The following is a 25274-nucleotide window of genomic DNA, read 5'->3' on the forward strand; positions in this document are numbered from 1 at the left end:
GCTTAGCAGGCTATCGGTATCACGAGTCCGGATGGGTCAGCAACTCTTTGATTTGGACGCCAGCGTCCAGAATAGGTGAATATTTCGCGACGACCTGTATTATCACCGGCGGTTTAGTATTTTCTATACCGTCAAAATGGCTGCTCCAAATGGCGTGACGTCACGCGAGACGTCCCTATAGTGACTGAAAAGTTCAATAGCTTAAATGAAGCGGTTCAAATGAGTCATTCGTGTTGCAAGTCGTCGTTCTGAACGCAATGTGTTACTGGCGAACTCGTTGTGTAAGTTACAGTATACGACGATTCAACGATCCAACTGCACTGATAAAGACATAACAATGATGTACGTCATGTTAATTTCGCATATAGTGGACACAATTTTGAATTATAATTGGTTATGTTGCGTTTTGTCGAATCGCATCGGGAAAGAGATTCAAACGTTAGGGCATTTTTATTAGTACGAACAAAAATAGTAAAACTAACATTACTCGTGACATTTCAAAATAGACATTAAAAAAAAACAATAGTTACCTGCTTAATGGATCTAACTCTGTTAAATTACCTCAGAATCCTTCACAGTAACGTACATTAACTGGCGGGAAATTTCAATTCACCAAAAAGAACAAAATACTCATTGCAACGTCAAATATTTAATCAAAACACAATCTTCTAAGTTTTCAAAGTTACCCAATTATGATTTATTTAATGAGATGTTTATTACTCACCTGATAAAAGCGCCAACCTCGTCGAGCTGCTTCGACTTCACGACTTCAGCGCGCACTGCCACTAGCCTCTGTGTTCGCAAGACGTGATGACGTGCATTTCAACGGTCATCAACGTCGTAAATCCTCTAAATATTTTTTTCTTTTCTTTTTTTTTCCCATGTATACATGTATAACATTATGTCATACTAGGTTTGCATCAAATTGCACACAAAAATAAATTAATTAATTGTAGTCCATTCTTCAGCTGCAGAAAAACCCGAGAATGTGAAAAAGGCGCCATCAACAGGTGGTATTAGGAATAGAGAATATGAATGGGCATTGTAGGCCCTACATTTTTCATAATAAAAAGAAAATAGAATTTCTGAAAAATAAATATGATTTTTTTAAGAACCTTGCATCTATCAGTTGAAGACAAGAAAATCGAAATAATTTTAAAATGTTCACTATGAAAACATTAATAAAAAATGTAAATTTTCCATAAATTAACATGTAGTTGTAACTTGTAATATGTATATACTTGGTATTACAATTTCATTATCAATTATGGCAAATGTATTTTAATTTTAAAGTATATAAAAAATAAGGATATACACATGTCACATACTTTATGTGGGGTTACAGCAAAAATGCTGCATATTTATTTTATTTTTACTTTACTTTTTTTTACTGATTTTAAGCAAATCGGTATATTTTTTGTAAAATATAATACTATTCACCTCTTTCATTATCAGTAATTTACATAGGCCTACATGTTTATTTATAAATAGTTTTTTTTGTTTTTGTTTATATGTTTTTAACCACAGAAGTTACAAAAGTCCACTTTCATGCAGAAATCAAACAACATATGATTCAAAACATGTGCCGAATGGATGCATTTTGAGGCCTAAAGAAAAAAAATTGCTATTTACATTGATATCAATGTGATGTCAATATGACATCAACTGAACGCCTATAACACGACGTTGATTTGACGTCAACTCAATGTCAAACATGTTGGCCCATATACCTACATAATCAATTTCAGTATGGGATTAACCTAATATTTTCACCAATTAACCACTAGAAGGACTTGATGTATAATCTGACTTTGAAATTATGTTTTGCAGCATCTTGATCAAATTTTGTCTAATATTTGACGTCAAATTGACATCAAGGTGCCCGCTGGGATTGCTTCATTTAAAAGAAGAGAATTCAAGCTTCATGCCTGTGTGACTGTATGCCTGTTTGACTGAGTATTCGCTGAGTTACAGTTCATTTTCGGACGCGTTTCAGAATTGACTTCACTGCCCAGCGGGCACCTTGACGTCAATTTAACATTAATATGACATCAACATTGATTTCAAAAATGACGTCACGAAATAGGTCAAAAATGAAAGTCATATTGACGTCAAAGTGTCGATTTGATGTCGAGATTTTGACCTTTTGCCAAACAAAAAAGTGAAATGCATGGCTGTACACTTATTACCAGCTTCACTTAAAACTAACCAGATTTACTTTATTTAATTTGCGGTTTAATGAAATCATATTTTGTTTTTATTAAGTCACCATGATGGTGGTTAGCGTTTGCTTTATTTTGGGCTCTTGACCCTTGACGCTTTAATATAAAATTTTCTCTGAGTGCTATAATTGTGTGTTTATAAAACACAATTGTTGTAGCTAAAAAAGCCATGAGAAAATGAGATCAGGTGATGTCGGCTGTTTATTGATGATGATATCATCATGTAATTGCCTGAACCCCTGACCTTAATCAGTGTCTAATGCTTTGATTATATATGAGTTGTGGTTTTAACATTGTTTTATTCATTGTTTTTTAAGTCATTTGATTATACAGCATGTCTAGAAGTTTTATCAAATAATATAATTGGTTTCTAAAAACTATTTAGTGCACAAAAACCTTTCATCTATAGCAGTACTTAGACACACACAGATATCAAGAAACCACATATGAATCTCAACAATGGTGACAATCAAACAAAGTATCCAGATAATCAGATCAACTCCAGCTGCATAATTTATTAATGCAGCAATGCATGCTGGGAGATATGGGTGAGTTTTGATTGGTGGTACCCAGCATGCACTGCAGCATGAAGCATTTCATTGATCGTCACCATTGTTGAGAGTCATACACTGATTCTTGATGTCTAAGTAATAATGTAGAGGAAAGTTGAATGCACTAAATGTTTTTAAAATCCATTATACTATTTGACAAACATTGCTCTCATGCTGTAAAATTAAACAGCTTCTATTAGAAAACAACATCAAAAACACAAGTCCTATATAATCAAAGCATTAGACACTGAATAAGATCAGATATTCAGACAGTTACATGATGATGATTTATCAATAAACAGCCAACATCACTTGATCTCATTTTCTCATGGCTTGTTTAGCTACAAAAATTGTGCTTTATAAACACACAATTGTAGCAGCCAGAAAAAAAAAAATTATATTACAGAGGCAAGGGTCAAGAGTCCAACTAAAGCAAACGCTAACCACCATCATGGTGACTTTAAAATACAAAACATGATTTCATTAAACCGGAAATTAAATAAAGTAAATCTGATTAGTTTTAAGTGAACCTGGTAATAAGTGTACGGCCATGCGTTTCACCTTTTTGTTTGGCAAAATGACATCAGCAGCTCTAGGTCAAAATCTCGACATCAAATTGACATAGAAACTTTGACGTCAATATGACTTTCATTTTTGACCTATTTCGTGACGTCATTTTGACATCAAGGTGCCCACTGGGTGACGGAGAGTAGGCAGAACTCGCATCATGTTAATTTTTCTTTATTTGGCGAAAAGCACAACACTTTGTTTTTTATTATGAGCATACACAAAAAATACACACTAAACAGGATCGATTGATGTATAACACAAGCATATAAGATAAAAATTATTTTTTTATTTTTTTTGCACTCATACGAAAAAAAAAACGAGCCTATCGCGCCGGCGCGACAGCCGACCTCAGGGGTTTAAAGTGCCTAAATTGACTCAAAATGTTGCATTGAATGTTGATAACAATAATGGATGGAAACAATATAAGAGGGAGAGGAGGAAGAGTATGTGTATAAGAGGAGGAAGAGTGTGAGTGTAAGAGGAGGAAGAGTATGAGTATAAGAGGAGGAAGAGTATGAGTATAAGAGGAGGAAGAGTATGAGTATAAGAGGAGGAAGAGTGTGTGTATAAGAGGAGGAAGAGTATGAGTGTAAGAGGAGGAAGAGTATGAGTATAAGAGGAGGAAGAGTGTGTGTATAAGAGGAGGAAGAGTGTGTGTATAAGAGGAGGAAGAGTGTGAGTATAAGAGGAGGAAGAGTGTGTATAAGAGGAGGAAGAGTGTGAGTATAAGAGGAGGAAGAGTATGAGTATAAGAGGAGGAAGAGTATGAGTATAAGAGGAGGAAGAGTGTGTGTATAAGAGGAGGAAGAGTGTGTGTATAAGAGGAGGAAGAGTGTGAGTATAAGAGGAAGAGTGTGTATAAGAGGAGGAAGAGTGTGTGTATAAGAGGAGGAAGAGTGTGAGTATAAGAGGAGGAAGAGTGTGAGTATAAGAGGAAGAAGAGTGTGTGTATAAAAGGAGGAAGAGTATGAGTATAAGAGGAGGAAGAGTGTGTGTATAAGAGGAGGAAGAGTATCAGTATAAGAGGAGGAAGAGTGTGAGTATAAGAGGAGGAAGAGTGTGAGTATAAGAGGAGGAAGAGTATGAGTATAAGAGGAGGAAGAGTATGTGTATAAGAGGAGGAAGAGTGTGTGTATAAGAGGAGGAAGAGTGTGAGTTAGAGGAAGAAGAGTGTGAGTATAAGAGGAGGAAGAGTATGAGTATAAGAGGAGGAAGAGTGTGTGTATTAGAGGAGGAAGAGTATGAGTATAAGAGGAGGAAGAGTATGAGTATAAGAGGAGGAAGAGTGTGAGTATAAGAGGAGGAAGAGTGTGTGTATAAGAGGAGGAAGAGTGTGAGTATAAGAGGAGGAAGAGTGTGAGTATAAGAGGAGGAAGAGTGTGAGTATAAGAGGAGGAAGAGTGTGAGTATAAGAGGAGGAAGAGTGTGTGTATAAGAGGAGGAAGAGTATGAGTATAAGAGGAGGAAGAGTGTGAGTATAAGAGGAGGAAGAGTGTGAGTATAAGAGGAGGAAGAGTGTGTGTATAAGAGGAGGAAGAGTATGAGTATAAGAGGAGGAAGAGTGTGTGTATAAGAGGAGGAAGAGTGTGAGTATAAGAGGAGGAAGAGTATGAGTATAAGAGGAGGAAGAGTGTGTGTATAAGAGGAGGAAGAGCATGAGTATAAGAGGAGGAAGAGTGTGAGTATAAGAGGAGGAAGAGTGTGAGTATAAGAGGAGGAAGAGTGTGTGTATAAGAGGAGGAAGAGCATGAGTATAAGAGGAGGAAGAGTATCAGTATAAGAGGAGGAAGAGTGTGAGTATAAGAGGAGGAAGAGTGTGAGTATAAGAGGAGGAAGAGTATGAGTATAAGAGGAGGAAGAGTATGTGTATAAGAGGAGGAAGAGTGTGTGTATAAGAGGAGGAAGAGTGTGTGAAAGAGGTGATGAACGAGGAGGAAGAGGAAGAGGAAGAGGAAGGTGTGGAGAATGTGGTCAAGGCTGGATCTGCTTCAGGGTTTTCCTCTTCTCCTGCAGAGATGATATTCTCCGGCCGGACCGACATGAAGACGTGAAGCTGAAGCAGAATAAATCTCTCTCACTGACCTTGATTCTGCAGTTGCTCAACTCTTCTGACTGTACTTTACAGTAACATGCTTTTCATTTACAGTTTTTTACTGTAACCTTTTGGGCTTCTGCAGTTGGTCACTGTATTTCACAGTATGCAAATGCTGAATATACAGACATTCCATAATATACAATATTCAGTGCAATACTATACAGGACTTGCAGTGCGTACAGTATTTATTCACTCGCCACTGTCAGGTGTCAGTACTACTTTATTACAGAATTGCAAAATTATTTACAATAAATAAATACATATTTCTCCTGTAACTGCTTTGGATTCTGTGTCCTCCATTCTTCATGTAGTGTCTAACGAATGATCTGTAGTGTTTCTAATGTTGACTGATGTGTGTAAGATCTGAAAGCATTGTTTGATTTTGCCAGAAGAGTCAGAGATTCTCTGAATGAGTTTTGAACATTTGCTTTTGTGTTTAATGTTTTGAGAAAGTGAGTGATGGTTTCAAGAAATGTGTTTTAGCAATTCAGAAAAACTGTAATTGTGCAGCTTGTTGTTTTTGGCTGATTTCTTGGTTCTCTCTTCACTCCTCTGTCTTAAAGTAATTCACACTGAGATTATTTATTTACATTTATCTTATATTTCCTGTAATGAGTCGCTGTTTTCTAATAGTAATAAAGTATTTTCATGTTTTCATGGCCCAATATAACAGATAAAACAACATTTACAGTTTGATGAATTCTGTGTTTCAGGGGTTTCTAGTGATGATTGGAGTGTGAGTTACAGTCCTTCACACATCTGTGCACTAAAGGACTCAACAGTGATAATGAGATGCACTTATAAATACCCTACTACTGGATATAAGATAAATGAAACGTTCTGGACCAAAATCTCCGAAAAGGGTGTTGAGCCTCCAGATCTGTCTAATGACACTGAATACAGTCAGAGGCTTCAGTATCTGGGAGATAAACAGCAGAACTGCAACATCAGACTGAGTCATGTGACACTGAAGGATTCACGCATGTACTATTTCAGATTCATCACTGATAAACCTGATGGAAAATGGACAGGTGTTCCAGGAGTGACTCTTACTGTCACAGGTGACTTTGATGAGGTTTATCTCTTCTTCTGTGCATTATGTTGAATAATAATCAGTGTATGACAGCAGCACTAGATATGGTCCGTGTACGTTTTGATAGTTTGTTTTCCAATTTGAAATGAAATAAGCAGAAACGAGAAAAAGGCCCCTTTATTCTTTTTTTTTTCGTTTTTTCAAAAAAAAAAAAGAAAAAAACGAGATTTCGGCTTGATTTTTCATTTTTTAGTTCACAGGCAAAAAACGAATAAATGACTTCAAAATTCGTTTTCCACATGTGAGCGGCCTGACACGCCCCCTTCCGCCGATTGGTCAAGCAAATCTGAGCATGTGACGTCATCAGTTGTCGCTCAGGTCTGTTCAACAAAATAATAGTCCTTTACTATGGCTACAGATTCTTAAACTGTACAGGGCAGGTCCGGGCTTTCTTCTGTGCAACTTTACGCGTTTCACAGAAATGTGGTGATATACAACACGCTTTAAGAAAAGTTTAAAGCCTCTTACGTTGTTGATTTATATTTCAAACAAGAATTCGACATTTGCTCGCAATGTTTTTCTTACAAAAAAACCTCATCATTTTGCAGGACAATTGTCTATTACAGTATACAACACAGATAGAAGGGTGCCAATAAATCTGTGGTGATATACAAGACGCTTTAAGAAAAGTTTATTTCCATCACACTGTAAAGTGTTTTTAGATATTACATATAGATTACATATACCAAAGATTTTACATATAAACTGGGTCAGCATACTGTTAATTACAGTTAGTACCATGGGAAGTAGGGGTGCTGATGTGACCCCTGGAGCGGAGCCCATGAAGAAATATGGTTGGGGATAAAAGTTCACACAAACAAAACCAAAAAACTGTGGTGTTTAGCCTATAGGCAAACATATTACGTGTGCTTGTTTCATTTATGCTGTATTATAAAATACCCATAATACAACAAATAAATAAAATATATTTGGAAATTGCCCTTTAAAACGAAGTGTCAGTTTGTGGTTCACTATTATTTGACTAAAAACAACAAAAACAATAAAACAAAGACAAAGTCATAAACAGTTTTTTATGTATGTTTTTGTTAACAGAAGTTCTCTTGCGCCTTTAATTGCCTCCGCTATCGTCCTGTCAATCATCTATCTCATTCTCACGGTCGCGGATATGATTACAGTTTCAGTAAAAATGTATTTCACCATCATCGGTACACTGTAAAAAAATTGCTGTAGTTTTGCAGCTGTTTGCCAGTAACTTACTGTAGATTTAAATTTATGTTATTTACTGGCAACAGTTTGTTCAAAGTTAAATGAACATTAAACATTAACAAGTCTTTGTCTTTAAAGAATAAAATTATAAAATAACAATCTAATGCAAAGCATTCTGGGAACCAGAAATCTTCATCAACCTTTTTCTGTTTTTTTTTTCCTTCAGATTTTGGTTCCCAGAATGCTTTGCATGAGGATGTTATTTTAGTTTTATTCTGTAAAGATAAAGACTTGTTAATGTTTAATGTTCATTTAATTTTGAACAAATTGTTGCCAGTAAATAACATCAATTTAAATCTACAGTAAGTTACTGGCAAGTAGCTGCCAGTAATACTGTAATTTCTACAGATTTTTCTAACAGTGTAGGCCTACCCTCAGCCGATTGGCATTACAGTATTTGCAATCACCATCCCGTGGCAAAACGGAGCGTCTAAAAGAAAAGTTCTGACTGCTGATCTGAACATTGGTCAGTGAGCCTCTCCCGCTCGGCTTCACCACACACAGCTAAATAAAACAGGCTGGTGGCAGACTAATAATTAATATTGCTGATGTAAAGATTTCTGTGAAACGCGTAAAGTTGCACAGAAGAAAGCCCGGACCTGCCCTGTACAGTTTAAGAATCTGTAGCCATAGTAAAGGACTATTATTTTGTTGAACAGACCCTGACCTGAGCGACAACTGATGACGTCACATGCTCAGATTTGCTTGACCAATCGGCGGAAGGGGGCGTGTCAGGCCGCCCACATGTGGAAAACGAATTTTGAAGTCATTTATTCGTTTTTTGCCTGTGAACTAAAAAACAAAAAATCAAGCCGAAATCTATTTTTTTCGTTTATTTGAAAAAAACGAATAAAGGGGCCGTTTTCTCGTTTCTGCTTATTCATTTCAAATTGGAAAACAAACTATCAAAACGTACACGGACCAGATATAATGTGTGTGTTGTGTTCAGATCTTCAGGTGGAGTCTCCTGAGAGAGTGACAGAGGGAGATTCAGTCACTCTGAGATGTAAAAGCAGCTGCGCTCTGACTGACAGAGCAACATTCATCTGGTACAGAAACTCACAGCCATTAACTGAGAGAAGAGACAGAAACAATGAACTCCTGCTGCAGTCAGTCAGAAGAGAGGATTCAGGCAGATATAGCTGTGCTGTAGACGGACACACTCACATCTCTCCTGATGTTCAGCTCAATGTCATGTGTGAGTACAGACTGACTTTTCAAACATTACAAGGAATAAATATCTGAATTTATGATTTATAAAAATGTTTTAACCACTATTCTTAAGACTGCCCGACACCCGTGGGACACTTGCCATTATACATTTATAATAATAATATCTTAGTCTAAACCTAAAGTAATCTTGACAAACTATAAAGCATTTGAAAGCGTTCAGACTGTAGTTAAGATCACTCAATCCATATATGGAAATCGAAGAGTCCTTATACGGTCACCAGAGTCTGGATGTCATCTAGTGGAAAAGTTTGGTACTGCGCTCAAAAAAATCGCACTGATTTTTTTTTTTTCCTAAAATTTGTTCAGATATTTAGCTTTGCTTTTCTTGAAGTTTTAGTTGAATATTTTTTGTAAAATATATATTTTATATAAAATATAAAAATAAAAATTTTACATTTGCTCTCTCATTTGAAAACGCATATTTTTAGATTAGCTTTTACTTTACTTTTTTTTATCTTTGTTCATTCTTTTTTTTTCACTGTGTTCTATTTTAAATGTGCTTGTTCTATTATGTAAAGCGCCTTAAGAAGCTGCTTTAAAAGTGCTATATAAAAAAAGTTATTATTATATTATTATTATTTTCATAAAATTAAACTTCTGATGCTTTTTGTAAATTTAAAATAAAAATCTACAATAATTTGTGAAGTGTTCACTTTAAAAAGATTTTAAGACTTACAGTACCAGTCAAAAGTTTGGAAACGTTACTATTTTTAATGTTTTTGAAAGAAGTCTCTTATGCTCATCAAGCCTGCAGTTAAAAAAAAACAAAAAAAAACAGTAATATTATGAAATATTATTACAATTTAAAATAATGTTTTTTTTATATATACTTTTTATTATTATTATTACCTTTATTTAACCAGAAAGAAAACTCATTGAGATTAAAAATCTCTTTTCCAAGAGTGTCCTGGCCAAGACAGGCAGCAGCACAATTAACAAAGTTGCAGACATAAAACAAATACATCAACATTTAACATGTAACATGTAACGTATTACAAATAATCCTGGTAAAAAAAATAGTGAATTACAAGGTCATGAAGGTAAAAAAGTTGCAAATATTTAACTGAAGCAATAAAACAACAGCGATGCTCGCTGGGATCGTCCGGATGATCAGTCATAACATTTACAGGTAGTTTGGGTAGCCTCCAACTCATTTAAAATTGCTTTAAACTTAAAAAGTGAGACCAGCTCCTGAAGTTTTACTACATTTTGTAGCTCATTCCAAGCACAGGGGGCTGCATACTTAAACGCCCCTTTTCCTAGTTCGGTCCGTACACGAGGGACAGATAAAAGCATTAAGTCCTCGGAACGAAGAGAATATCTTCCTATGTTTTTCTTTATAATGTAAGATTGAAGGTATGGTGGAAGCAAACCAAGAATTGCTTTATAGATAAAAACGTACCAATGGTTAAGTCTACGAGTGGACAGAGAAGACCAACCAACCCGGGCATACAAAGAACAGTGATGTGTTAGTGTTCTAAAATTTGTGACAAACCTAAGCACTCCATGATAAACCGTGTCCAGCAATTTTAAGCTTGTAAGAGATGAATGCATGTATATAACATCACCATAGTCAAGCACTGACATGAAAGTAGCAGCAACTAGCCTCTTTCTTGCCTCAAAGGAAAAACATGACCTATTTCTGAAATAAAATCCCAGTCTCAGCTTCAGTTTTTTCACCAACTGCTGAATGTGAGGTTTAAAAGAAAGTGAATCATCAATTAATATACCAAGATATTTGTACTGCGATACAAACTCAATCTTGGAACCCCGGGAAGTAGTAATAGGTACAAGGTTCTTTGACTTTGATTTTGCATTGGAAAACAACATTAGTTTTGTTTTCGTATCATTCAAAACAAGTTTTAAAATGTCATTTATTTTTGTGATGCAAAGCTGAATTTTCATCAGCAAGTACTCCAGTCTTTGGTGTCTTATGATCCTTCAGAAATCATTCTAATATGCTGATTTATGATCAATGTTGGAAACAGTTGTGCTGCTTAATATTTTTTTTATAACCTGAGATACTTTTTTCAGGATTATTTGATGAATAAAAAGTTAAAAAGAACTGTATTTATTTAGAATAGAAATCTTTTGTAACGATATACACTACCGTTCAAAAGTTTTGGGAACTGAAGGGTTAAAATTTAAGAATCTATTTCAGATATGCTTCCTTACATAACATCACAGTGAAGAATACTGATTTTAGCTTTTAAGGTTAAGATCTCAGCAAAGTTGTAATACCTGTTTTCTTTAATGGCTCTTCGAGTCCCAGTTTCACTCAGACTGATGGGATTAGCACACGAATGATTCACTGAGCTACAAATGGCTTTCGGACCCAAATGGCTCTTGGAGCCTTATGCTAATTAAATTAGGATTGGCCAGACCCTCACAGTCTAGGGTGTTACCTTAACCTGTATACTCATTTACATGCTTTGTTTGAATTTGTCTCCACCCCCCCAAAAGTCCCTCCTCCTAAAATGCCTATAAGACACCATGTAAAGTTATGTTAGTTAGATCATGTTGGAAGTTTCTACAGCCGCGTACAGAGGAGTTCTCAATAAAGAATAACTTCCGTTGAACGCGATCCCAACTGTCTCCTGGTCTCTGCTTTGAAGAAAGAAAAACTTTACAACAGAACAATCACTATTTTTTTTTAAGAAATTAGTACTTTAATTCAACAAGGATGCGTTAAATTGATAAAAGGTGATGGTAACGATTTATATTGTTAGAATTTTTTTTTATTTTGAATAAATGCTGTTTTTATGAATAAATGCTGTTAACGTTTTACTCATCAATGAATCCTGAAAAAAGAATTCCAAAAAAATATATTAAACAGCACAACTATTTCCATCATTGATAATAACTGAGTATCAAATCATGATATTAGAATGATTTCTGAAGGATCATAAGACACCAAAGACTGGAGTACTTGCTGATGAAAATTCAGCTTTGCATCACAAAAATAAATTACATTTTAAAATATATTAAAAAAGAGAACCATTATTTTAAATTGTAATAATATTTCATAACTGCAGGCTTTAAGAGCATAAGAGACTTCTTTCAAAAACATTAAAAATAGTAATGTTTCCAAACTTTTGACTGGTACTGTAAGTCTGTGCTCTGAAGTATTTAAGATTTTTAAAGGCACCTATTTTGCAAAATTCACTTTACATGGTGTTTGAACATAAATGTATCAGCAGTGTGTGTACACAACCACCACATAATGATAAACATCTTCCCACTCTTCTTTTTTAAAGGGATAGTTCACAATGAAATAAAATTTTGGTATGTTTTAGCTTACCTCAAGGGCATCCAAGATGTAGGTGTCTTTTTTTCCGCAGTAGTTTCAATTTTGATATTTTAAGTAAGTACACATTGATGGCCTAAGACACGAAACGAGCGGTTTGTGTGAGAAAACGAACAGTATTTATATCGTTGTTAGCCAAGGCGACATCTAGTGTATATTCTATACCCGCCCGCGCCCTCAGATCATTTAGACGCGCGGCTGTGTTCAAGAGGTAACAACGATATAAATACTGTTCGTTTTCTCACACAAACCGCTCGTTTCGTGTCTTAGGCCATCAATGTGTACTTACGATGGGGAATTGATTAATTTGGACGATGTGGAATTGTTTTAATTTGGACTCTGTGTAGGGCTGGGCGATTTAAATCGCGATATTGTTATGCGCATCTCGTCAGTAAAGCCGGTTCCCTTGATTAGTAGTAAATCGCCTTCACCTGCTTTCAGATGAAGCGGCATTTAGGGCTGAGGAAATAATTAAGTGATTAATTTAGTGATGATTGAGCATTATTGAAGACACCTGATGTTAACAAGCAGAATCACTGAAGAAGAAAATCACAAATTGTAAGTTACCATTAAGGTGATGGGTGTTTGCTTTAGTTGGGCTCTAGACCATTATATGTTTACTTTAATATTTACTGTTGTTCGTCTGCTGTTGTTGATTTATAACAGTTAACTGAACAAAGTAAAATGTTATCTTATAGTGTTGGCTACGTTTTGACATAATCATGCTGTGATCTGAAAAAGTAAACATATTGAGATAGTTTGGTTTAACTTCTTAGCAGCAGTTTTGTGATTCTTCAGCCTATGATTATCAGTACTTTACTTATTCAAATTTAATAAACATTGTTCTGATCAAAAAGACATTCAGACATATTAATTTAAAACACAGACATCAATAATCAGCCTGTGAATCTCAACAATGGTGACAATAATAAAGCATGTTGCAGTGGCTGCCACCAATCACAACTCATTAATGGCTCCCATCATGCATTGCGGTATGAATAAATTATGATCTGAATTGTCTATGTAATTTACTTTTCCTAATTGAATATTCTGCTCCTCACCATTGTTGAGATGCATGGACTGAATCTTTACATCTGTGTGTGCCTAAAAAATTTTTTTTTTTTTTTTAAATATCTTTTAAGAAATCCTTTAAATTACATCAAAAAATTCTGGCCAATTATTCAGATTCACAGTTATGCTGTATGCAACAACATAAATCGAAGTCAGAAAGAAGGATTTTAAAGAGTTCAGTGATCAAGTTCAAATGATGATTGTCATAATGTAACCAACACCATCAGATCACTTTTTTTTCTTTGTTCAACTGGCAGTTATAACTCAGTTACAACAGCCATACAAAATCGAAAGTACACTTAAAAGGGTCAGAGCCCAACTAAAGCAACTACCCATCACCACAATGGTAACTTACAATTTGCGATTTTCTCCTTCAGCGATTCTACTTGTTAACATCAGGTGTCTTCAATAATGCTCAATCATCACTAAATTAATCACTTATCTCATTAACTTAAACACTCTTGAGTGTGGACTCATACACTCCCAGGAGTGTTAATTTAACACTGGAAGTTTTGCTGTATACAAAGAGCCGTAGTTAACTGACAAGCTGAGCCATATCGCATTAAATATCGATACGTCCGCGATATTGATGTGATTTGGCTCAGCTTGTCATTTAACTACGGCTCTTTGTAGTAAATGCCGCTCCATCTGAAAGCAGGTGATGGTGATTTACTACTAATCAAGGAACCGGCTTTACTGATGAGATGCGCATAACAATATCGCGATTTAAATCGCCCAGCCCTAACTCTGTGCATGCTCTTTGAGACAGTGACCGTATACCTGCATTATATGACTGACAGACAAGAACGGTTTGGCCTAAAAATATCAAAATTGAAACTAATGCGGAAAAAAAGACACCTACATCTTGGATGCCCTTGAGGTAAGCTAAAACATACCAAAATTTTATTTCAAAGTGAACTATCCCTTTAATCCCTATCAATTATAAGCAGTGTCTCAGAACAAGCGGCATGCTTTCTCACGCACCCCTGGCAAACTGTGGAGCCATGTAGTGTTGCACTGCACACTCAGACCCCACTCCGGGACGGGTCCCTGTCCTCCACCTCGCTGCCCCACCACGGGTACGTCTGTGGTCCCAGTGGTCCTGCTGGTTCGGTCGCTGGGAGCCTGGCTAGAGCTTCCCAGCCCGTTACGCTGGCTCATTCGGACAATCAGACTTGGCTATGCGATTCACTTCTCCCAGTGCCAGATTTAGTGGCATCCGTTTAACCTCAGTGGTGAACGTAGAGGCCCCTGTTCTGCATGCAGATTTTGCAGACCTCATGTTTCTCCTGGCGAAGGACGTGATCGAGTCGGTCCCTCCAGCCGATGTGAGGTCAGGGAGTTTTACAGCCCAACTTCATTGTTGGCAAGAAGAGTGGTGGGTTATGGCAAATCTTGGATGTGCGTGTTTTGAATCGGCCCTTCACAAGCTTCCGTTCAAAATGTTAACACAGAAATACCTTTTCGAATGTGTTCGCCCGTAAGATTGGTTCGTAGCGATCGACCTGAAGGACGCATACTTTAATGTCTCAATTCTCCCTCGACACAGACCGTTCCTACACTTTGAGTCCGAGGAACGAGCATACCAGTACAAAGTCCTCCCTGTCACCCGGCGTCTTTACGAAGGTCGCGGAGGCAGCCCTTTCCCTGTAACGGGAGTTTTGTGTTCGCATCCTCAACTATCTCAACGACTGGCTCATCTTGGCCCACTCGCGAGATCAGTTGTGTGAACACAGGGACCTGGTGCTTAGACACCTCTGCCATCTGGGGCTTCAGGTCAACTGGGAAGGAGCAAACTCGACTCCAGTGGCAGATCAATTGTCTCAAGTTGCTCACAGTATTCCTTGCTCTCTGCCGGTTTCTGCAAGACAAGCATACTGGTCCGAACGGACAACACATCGATATGCGTACATAAACCGTCAAGGTGATCTACACTCCCATCGCGTCACAACTCATCCACCATCTCCTCCTCTGGAGTCAGAAGCGACTCTGGTCAGTGGTCAGCCCCTGTGCTAGACTGGTGCCCATATGTGGTGATCCTATACGTGTATTCTTCCACGGGTAAATAGACTCAAAAAATAATTCACTTCTTCTAAGTTTCTACCATTCAGTTTTGAACTCAAAGTTAAAGGGTTATTTATTTACTTATTTAATTAATTAATTAATTTATACCATCATAGTGAAAATGGCAGAACAGTGACAAGTAGGCGTTAACAAGCAGGAACAGCAGTGATTGACTTCTCTGTGTAAAGCCCTCTCCTTCTCCAACGGTGCGGGGGATCAGACGGTTTACACGAGGCGCTGGAAGACAGTGTTTGTGGCGTTTTTCTTTGGGATCCCAATTCATCAGTCACTGACGTAACTCATAGTGACGACTGAAGAGGAACGTCTAGGGTACTAATTAGGGCTGGGCGATTTAAATCGCGATATTGTTATGCGCATCTCATCAGTAATGCCGGTTCCTTGATTAGTAGTAAATCGCCATCACCTGCTTTCAGATGGAGCGGCATTTACTACAAAGAGCCGTAGTTAAATGACAAGCTGAGCCAAATCACATCAATATCGCGGACGTATCGCCAGCGATATTTAATGCGATATGGCTCAGCTTGTCAGTTAACTACGGCTCTTTGTACACAGCAAAACTTCCAGTGTTAAATTAACACCCCTGGGAGTGTATGAGTCCACACTCAAGAGTGTTTACGTTAATGAGATAACTAAGTGATTAATTTAGTGATGATTGAGCATTATTGAAGACACCTGATGTTAACAAGTAGAATCGCTGAAGGAGAAAATCGCAAATTGTAAGTTACCATTATTGTGATGGGTAGTTGCTTTAGTTGGGCTCTGACCCTTTCATGTGTATTTTAGATTTTGTTTGGCTGGTGTATCTGAGTTAAAACTGCCAGTTGAACAAAGAAAAAAAAGTGATCTTTGTTGGTTATATTATGACAATCATCATTTGAACTTGATCACTTAGCTCATTAAGATCCTTCTTTCTGACTTCGATTTATGTTGTTGGTTACAGCATAACTGTGAATCTGAATAAATGGCCAGCATTTTTGATATAAAGGATTTCTTAAAACTTGTTTAAAAAAAAAATCATTATTTTAGGTATACACAGATGTCAAGATTCAGTCTATGCATCTCAACAATGGTGAGGAGCAGAATATTCAATGGGGAAAAGTAAATTACATAGACAATTCAGATCATAATTTATTCATACCGCAATGCATGATGGGAGCCATTAATGAGTTGTGATTGGTGGCAGCCACTGCAACATGCTTTATTATTGTCACCACCATTGTTGAGATTCACAGGCTGATTATTGATGTTTGAACGTCTTTTTGATTAGAGCAATGTTTATTAAATATTTTGAATTATAAGTAAAGTCCTGATAATCATAGGCTGAAGAATCACAAAATTGCTGCTAACAAGTTAAACCATACTATCTTAATATGTTTCACTTTTCAGATCACAGCATGATTATGTCAAAACATAACCAACACTATAAGATAACATTTTACTTTGTTCATTTAACTGTTATAAATCAATAACAGCAGACAAACAACAGTAAATATTAAAGTACACATATAATGGTCTAGAGCCCAACTAAAGCAAACACCCATCACCTTAATGGTAACTTACAATTTGTGCTTTTCTTCTTCAGTGATTCTGCTTGTTATCATCAGGTGTCTTCAATAATGCTCAATCATCACTAAATGAATCACTTAATTATCTCCTCAGCCCTAAATGCCGCTTCATCTGAAAGCAGGTGATGGTGATTTACTACTAATCAAGGAACCGGCTTTACTGACGAGATGCGCATAACAATATCGCGATTTAAATCGCCCAGCCCTAGTACTAATGTAACTCCTCTTCTCTGAAGGAGGGAAGGGAGCCAAGGGGGAAAAGACGTACAATTAAATGTATTAAAAATGTACTTGAGTATGTTTTTAGTAGGGCTGGTTATTGACACAAATTTCACAATTCGATTCGATTTCGATTCACAAGCTTGCAATTCGATTCGATTTCAATTACGATTCGATTCGATTCAATATGGATTATTTTGGATATCAGGTAGGGGAGAGCCGGGACGATTGAAACGCGGGACGGATGAAACACTGAGATTTCCTTGAAAACCACTCGCGTCATGTACGTCAAATTTCGTTAGCACGTACAGCACGCAATGCCTACCATACCTGCGAAAATATTTCTTCTTTACGTCGTGCCGTTTTGGAGTTAAAGCCGCAAAGCTGTTTTTTATTGCGGTATGTGAATTTTTTCGTGCGGTACTTTTTTTGGACTGACAAGTTGGATTTATTGTTTCATGTGCCATTGTAATGATAATACGGCAGGTGTATTAGTACTGCAACACACCCTTAAGTGGGCAATATCAGAGTTTTTTTAACTGACAGGAGGCGCTGTCGGGACGGTTGAAACAAGTGTTTAAACCGTCCCGACAACGCGTCCTGCCCGTTAAACCTGGTCATAGCCTATACTGTCCATAGATTCATATACTGTTCCTATACTTGTGTTTCTTTTAATGCAAATTAATTTTCAATTACGCAACACATGTTATCTCTGTATAATAATCATCAATTGTCCAATCTTCAATCTTCAATAAATGTCATTTATCGTCTTCTGGTTAACCTTGTTTTCTTCATAATAACAGGCTATTCAACTAGCATACACTCAATATGACTCAAGGAAGAAATGTAAGAAAATTAATTGTAAACGGATTTGTCTGTCTTCGTCAAAATAGCCTGTTAGAAAGATTACAAAATGAGCATATGCTTATCGCCTATTGTTTATTGGGCGACATAACAAAAATGGTTAATATGAACCTTTAAATTAAAATAAATTACAGAATATGTTTGTAACAATATGTACATAAGTTACTTGTCAGGTATTGTTCACAAAAATAAGCATTAGATGAATAGTTGCCGTTTAAACTGTTATGTTTCATCCGTCCCACCCCTGTGCTGCAATCGTCCCGCTCAGGCAGGGCGATTGAAACAAAGCACAACTACCGTTCAAAGTCAAATTTTACTTAAATCATTCTATATTTGTACCGAATAACACACGATACTAAGAGAACACATATGTGAGTTGTTAATCACAAAAAATAAAAATTCTATCTGTAACCTTATCTTAGAAAACGACATTTATCTGAAAAGTGTTTCAACTGTCCCGGCTCTCCCCTACAATACATTGCAAATTTCCTCAAGGAAAACAAATCTCTTAACTATTATTGTAAACTATGGGAGTCAAGTAGCCTATTGGCTTCATTAGCCTACTATAATATTGAAGGTAAAAATGAACTGATTTGTATACAAACAATTAAAATACACTTTTATTTATTTTTATAATAATAAAGTTATATGAAATTATATAAAAATGTAAATGGTGGCTGTCATAATAAAACTTTCCAAATTTATTCAAACATGCATTATTGAAGAACATTAAAAAGTATAATGAATATGTAATATGGTGCATATATTTAACAAAATGCTCCCAAGGTATTCGCAGGTATATGGCGTATACCCACTTCTTGTTCTGTCGGCATTGCGTATACCCACTTCTAAAATCCCCTCTTATGTGCGTCTGATGTGTGTTTAGTGTAGCCTATATAATGAAAGTTGTGAAATAATTGCCTAATATTAACTCTAATTTGGTGCTGCAATGATTCGCCCATCACGACGATAACTGACCTCCTCATCTGAGCTGCTACGGCACACAAAAACCCGCTCGTCAATGTCATGTCAAAATGTTTGAGACCAATTAAAGCAAGCGGGATTTATGTTCACAAAAGTGCGAGCCGAGCGCGAATCCCAACGCGACGCTTCACGCTTCAGTTAACGATCATACAAGTAGCTAAACTAAACAGCTGTTTTTCGATCGAAGTTTTAAATGACAAACAGGAATAATCCGTTTTATCAAAGACAGTGGAATCTATAAGCTCAATTTAACAATACAAGCACCCTTTTAAATATATTGCCATTATTATAATAAATATAATGTTTAAATGTATTTGTATAACATTACCTCGAATGTGTTCGAATATTTCCCCAGTATCAGCACTGAGACTTTTCACTGTTTGTATCACTCCGCTTGTCTGTGTTTGTGCAACTTGCATCATTAAGCCAGAAGGTGGCGACAAGTGACTGTCTTTATAAGTGAGCAATTGAACCATTGATTAAATGAACAGATTAGTCCAAAACACTGATTAATTTAGGAAAGAAAAAGTAGCTGAAACTGATCTTTGATGCTCATACTAATTGCTCATAATGCCTCTGGACACAGAAGGATTGCATTGGCGTTTGTTTGAAATGTAACATCTATGCAAAATAATCCTTGAATCATTTCTTATTTAAGGCCATTTCCGTTTCGAATATGTGATTGTGTATTGTCAACAATAAGCATAAACATTCTGCATTTCCATTTTGTAGTGTGGATCGTTCATTGCGACATTTAAACTGATTCTCATGTTTAAAAATATCTGATAAAAAACTTCATGCTACTGCCCTCTGACATGCTTTTAAAGCTACTGTTTAAACACCTTAAAATGCACGTCAAGATCAGGAAAATCTATATTTTCTCGAGGGGGTAATAATCCCCCAACCCGCCTAGCAAGATCATTTTTGGGACCTCGTTATTTATAAAACCCTGCGTACGGCCCTGCACCCAGTAAAGACAGCGATGCAGTGATCCCTTCAACAGTTGTCCAATTTTCATGTGTGGATGGACTGAGGAATAGTCACTCAAAATTCATAATTATTTAGTATTAATAAATAATTAAAAGCCAGTATTAATTGCAAAAACTGCACCTTTTCTGTGGCTAATATTAATTTCATAATGATCCTTTCTCCGTGAAGTCAAGCAGCAAAAGTTAAATGATAATGTGCAAATACTATACTGGCCCATTTTGGGGTGAACTAATATACAAGACTTGTCTTACATGTCACTGTTTATAACACAGAGCGTTCATCCTTTGCTGGGACGCTTAAAAAAATTAAGAGTATACCCACTTCTCCAGGCACCACTACATCACTGGTTACATGACATTGTTTACTAACGTCTTTCCAGGGTCGAAACACTGATTGAGCGATTCCATGTGACATGATACGGACTTCGATAAGTTGTACTCTATATTTTAACATACTTTCAGATGCTCATTCATGTTTATTTTGCGCTGTAACTGGTATTATTAAGGCGGAAGAGAAGGTCATGTGCTGCTTCTCTAGAGCTGAGCTGCGCCAGAGCGATCTAACGACACAGTGCCAAAAATTATGTTTTTGAATTTCGTAAGAAAATGTATGTAATTTTAAATCGGAGACTTTGTTTCATATCAATAATAACAAAGCACAAAGATTATTGCGATTTATTGGATGGGATGCGCGCAAAAATGTTCCATCCATTCATCGTCTGAAAACAGGATGACTAATCGATTCTTGGGATTTAAGAATCAATATGGTTTCGTAAAAATGAGACTCGATTAAAATCGAGAAATCGATATTTTTTTACCCAGCCCTAGTTTTTAGTACAATACAAATATACTTTAATGCATTTTTAATACATTTAACAGTACGTCTTTCTCAACTGGGAGAAGTTACGTCCCGTTGACGTTGAGCACCACTCGGCTCCTCTGCGAAAACTTGGGGAGTGTCTCTGATCGCTTCCTTTATAACCACAGCACAGGGTTCACGATGCAAATCTCACTCGACAATGTCCATTGGAGCGGTTCTGTTAAATTTCGATGATGATATGTTCTCAGGCGCGATTCTAATTCGTCAGTCATGCAACGTCTCGGTTCCCTACTTCAGGGAACGGGGGTTACATCAGTAACCTAGACGCTAAATACAGTATAAATATATTTATACGTAACTCATAGTGATGACTGAATGTGAACGTCTAGGTTACTAATGTAACCCCCGTTCCCTGAAGGAGGGAAGGGAGAAGTTACGTCCCTTTGCCACAATCCCTGTGTTCACCGCTGAGTAACCGAGCACCACTACAGGGGGTGGAACTGAGACACGAGGAAAGGAAACGAGGATACACAAATAAGAAATGAGAAGCGCTCTATTTGTATATTGGAATATTCTTGATCACTGGAGCGTCACTTCAAAGCATCAACAGCTGTGATCAAGGGATCTGCCCTTATGTTGTTAAAGTTTGGTTATTTAAGAAATTCATAAATAATAAAGATAAAGCGATATGTCCTGTTGATATATGTTTGATATATAATTTATATAAACTGCAAAGGTAAAGTAAATAAAAATGATTGTGATGTGAAGGGAATGGAGAGAATTGAGATGTCCTTCAAGATGCTGAGTTTGATCAGTTTCCGGGTCACAGGCTGGAGGACGGAGGAGCGAGGAAAAGAAGTATCAAAATTGTAGTTGTATATAAAAAATCTCTAAACAAATGTAACATGTATTTTTTTCCTCTCAGTTTTTGCAGTTGCACTATATACATTCACTGTAAATTAGGAAAAGTAAATAAAAAAATCTTACTCAAACTTAATCCAGAACTTGGTAAAACATTCGTCTGTATTTCAAATGTTTCAAGCCTCTCAAATTCTAGTCTTAATATTTTTTCCTTGTTAACTTTTTTGCTTAAACTTTTTCTTTAACTTTGAGCATTAAACAGTGGAAAATTAAACTGGGATGTTTGCTGAAATTGTCCAATAATAACCAACTGCAGTCTTTCCTAGAACATTTTCCACCAGCCGTCTCTGATAAATACTTTTACCTGACATCTGTAGATCCTCCAGTGAAACCTGTGATCTCCATCAGTCCATCTGGTGTAATAGTGGAGGGAGATTCAGTGACTCTGTGATTTATAAGTCTCAACTAAGTGTGATGTCAAATTTTATTTGTTAATGTTTTGTTTGTTTGTTTCAGACCCTCCCAGGAGCGTCTCAGTGTCCATCAGTCCATCTGGTGTAATAGTGGAGGGAGATTCAGTGACTCTGAACTGCAGCAGTGACTCAAACCCTCCTGCTCTGAACTTCAGCTGGTTTAAAGGAGGAACGATTGTAGGATCTGGAAGAATCTTCAACATCTCAAAGATCAGCTCTGATGACAGTGGAGAATACAAGTGCAAGTCCATCAATGAACATGGAGAGAAATACTCTGATAATGTGACTTTAAACGTCATGTGTGAGTTAATGATAAAACATAAGATGCAATTTTTTTGATAAATTCATATTAGCATTTTAAAAATGTGTAATACGATTTAAAAATAATAATCTGATAATTGTTATTAGACCCTCCCAGGAATGTCTCAGTGTTGATGAGTGGATCTGGTGTAATAGTGGAGGGAGATTCAGTGACTCTGAACTGCATCAGTGACTCAAACCCTCCTGCTCTGAACTTCAGCTGGTTTAAGGAGAATGAAACCTCAGCTGTTGGATCTGGACAGAGTTTCAGTGCACTACAGAGTGGACGCTTCTACTGTCAGGCTCACAATCAACATGGATCTCAGAGATCAGACGCTGTAACTGTCACAGGTGAAGCTTTTATTAACACACTCCTGTATCTTCACATCATTCATCAGTTTGGAGAGTTAATCATGATGATCTTCCTCTTTCAGTTCATCATGTTGCTGGTGGGAATGTGATTGTGATCACAGCGGCATCTGGAGGATTATTCATCATCATCTTCATCTTCATCATCATCCTGTTTATAATGTGAGTTAAAAAAACTGCAGTGATTGTAAAAGTTGACTTTTGGTCTGATGTAGAAGAAAATGGCTAATATGTGTTAGATTATTAGTAATCTTAGTAATCTTTATAAACAGCATTCATATTTTCTCTTAATTTAATACATTCGGCCATATGCTGTTAATGTCTGTGATTATAACAGGAAGAAACGAAGGAATGTTAAAGCTGAAGATCTCACAGTGAAAGAGGTAAATCATCCAAACACAACACGACTTTACAGAAGCAGAAAATCAGTCGATCAGCCGTTATCTGTGTCTCAGACTGTAACTGTACGAACTGACGGAAAACCAACATTATCAAAGTCTTTATCAACACAATCCAGAAAAAAAATTAATTAATAAAACTGAAGAAAACATTTAACTAATTTTTCCATGGTTTATTTGAATACTTACAGTATATATTTACTGTTTTAATATAGGTTTGTTGGTCTAATTGCGTAATCATTAACATATAGTGTGATGAATGAACATGTCACTTCATTTACTCATTCTGCCCTATTCTTCTCCACTCCGTGTGTGAATCAATGAAATATACATGATTTTACATCACTACATTGATTTGATCTAACCTGATACTTGATCTGAAAAGTTTGAGGCAAACTGCTCTGGACTGAGAATCTTCAGATCACACGTACATGTCTTAATAATAATTACAAATGTTCCTGTATTTCAGAATGATCTCTATTCTGATGCGTCACAGAGCGTTTCAGTCCATGATAAGCCTCTTTCTGAACCGGATTCAGCCAATGATTCTCTGTATGCCAGTGTGAAACCCAGAAGTTTCAGAGGAAAAACTCCTGAATCCAGAGATACTGAGGAGATCCTGTACGCAACTGTCCAACATCACAGAAAGACCGAGACAAAGAGAGCAGAGGAGAATGAATGTCAATATGATGATATAAGAGTTCATCAGCCTGATGCTGCAGTGAGGTGAGAAAACCAACTTAACCATCACCAACTTAACCAGTACTATCTTAACCAGTGCAACTTAACCATACTGTTTTGCTCCTGTTTGTTTTGATTGTTTAGGCGATCAACTGTTCAGATTGTGGAAGATTCATCAGTGATCTACAGCAGTGTCAAATAAGGGATAGAGACCAGCGGACACAAAGCCTGTGATCAATCGTTTAATGAACGATTGGTGCAGGATTGTATATTTGTGGAATAATTTACCTTTCAATTTACCATTCATCACCCACATTAAGACTCATTTGTTCTCTTTGACCCTTTGTGAGATAACGACAGTAACTGTGTGCTGGACTGATGTAAAGTCTGTTTCTTACTTGTTTCATTTTGTGTGTGTGTAATTATATATATATATATATTGTTATTCAGTATTTTTTGCTCTTCAGATTGGGGTGTAAGATTAGAAATCAGACAAGTGATATCTGCACAACACATTAATATTCAAATGCAAAAGTATTTCATTTTATGTATTAAAGTATTTTATAAAGAGTTTCCTCTGCCTGTTTTACTCTGATTTTACAACTAGGACCACTGCTTCAATAAACCTGATTAACCTTCAAGACGTTTAAGTCTGTAATGTCTTTACTGGATTCACAGCACTGGTAGGACCTCCAGTGGTTGACTTGTCAATTATTGTTATTTGATGGGACATAAACAATGTCTCAGATTACATTGGCATCCAACTACTTTACCCTCCTCCTTTCTTCTCTCTAGTCAGGATCGACAGAGTCTGTTTCTATGGAAGCTTGTTTCCGCCACTTAATAAAACATTTTAAAAGATAATTGCGACTTTTTATCTCACAATTGCGAGTTTACATCTTGCAATTCTGACTTTATTTCTCAGAATTGCGAGATATAAAGTCAGAATTGCGTGAAATAAAGTCGCAATTGCGAGATATAAAGTCAGAATTGCATGAAATAAAGTCAGAATTCTGAGATATAAAGTCAGAATTGCGTGAAATAAAGTTATATAGTCAGAATTCTACCTAACAAATCAGAAAAGGTTTCATATCAAAGGAAAAGATTAGTGATTTTAGTCAAGATCAATTAGTCAATTTTTTAAAGCCTTCTTGTTACACGAGTCAGAGATTGTCCCAAAGTAATGTTGTAGCCTACTTCAGAAAGCAAAACATGAGATTGTAAATTTATAATGAGGAAATTAATTAATTAATAAAAAAAAACCACAGTAAAGCTGTTTTATTGATGATATGCGACC

At 36.5% G+C, this 25274-nt stretch overlaps 1 protein-coding gene and 1 pseudogene across 2 annotated transcripts in view; both read left to right on the forward strand.

Moving 5' to 3' along the window:
* The window catches only part of LOC308687943 (B-cell receptor CD22-like), a 72643-nt pseudogene extending 48027 nt beyond the window's left edge, over positions 1–24616 (forward strand). Inside the window, exons 5-10 of the transcript in view lie at positions 22273–22530; positions 22638–22880; positions 22964–23060; positions 23236–23281; positions 23766–24022; positions 24122–24616. The product of the transcript in view is annotated as a B-cell receptor CD22-like (transcript). The remainder of the gene's footprint in view (positions 1–22272; positions 22531–22637; positions 22881–22963; positions 23061–23235; positions 23282–23765; positions 24023–24121) is intronic.
* Positions 6158–14582, forward strand: LOC308688876 (sialoadhesin-like; the record flags this gene model as incomplete). The annotated part of the gene is made up of 3 exons (XM_081362315.1): positions 6158–6499; positions 8708–8956; positions 14320–14582. The coding sequence occupies exons 1-3, from the start codon at positions 6226–6228 to the stop codon at positions 14580–14582; spliced, it is 786 nt and encodes a 261-aa protein (XP_081218441.1). The 5' UTR covers positions 6158–6225.
* Positions 24617–25274: the final 658 nt, after the last annotated feature.

The sequence above is a fragment of the Scardinius erythrophthalmus genome (genome assembly GCF_964197995.2).
Source record: "Scardinius erythrophthalmus genome assembly, chromosome: 3".
Taxonomy (NCBI): domain Eukaryota; kingdom Metazoa; phylum Chordata; class Actinopteri; order Cypriniformes; family Leuciscidae; genus Scardinius; species Scardinius erythrophthalmus.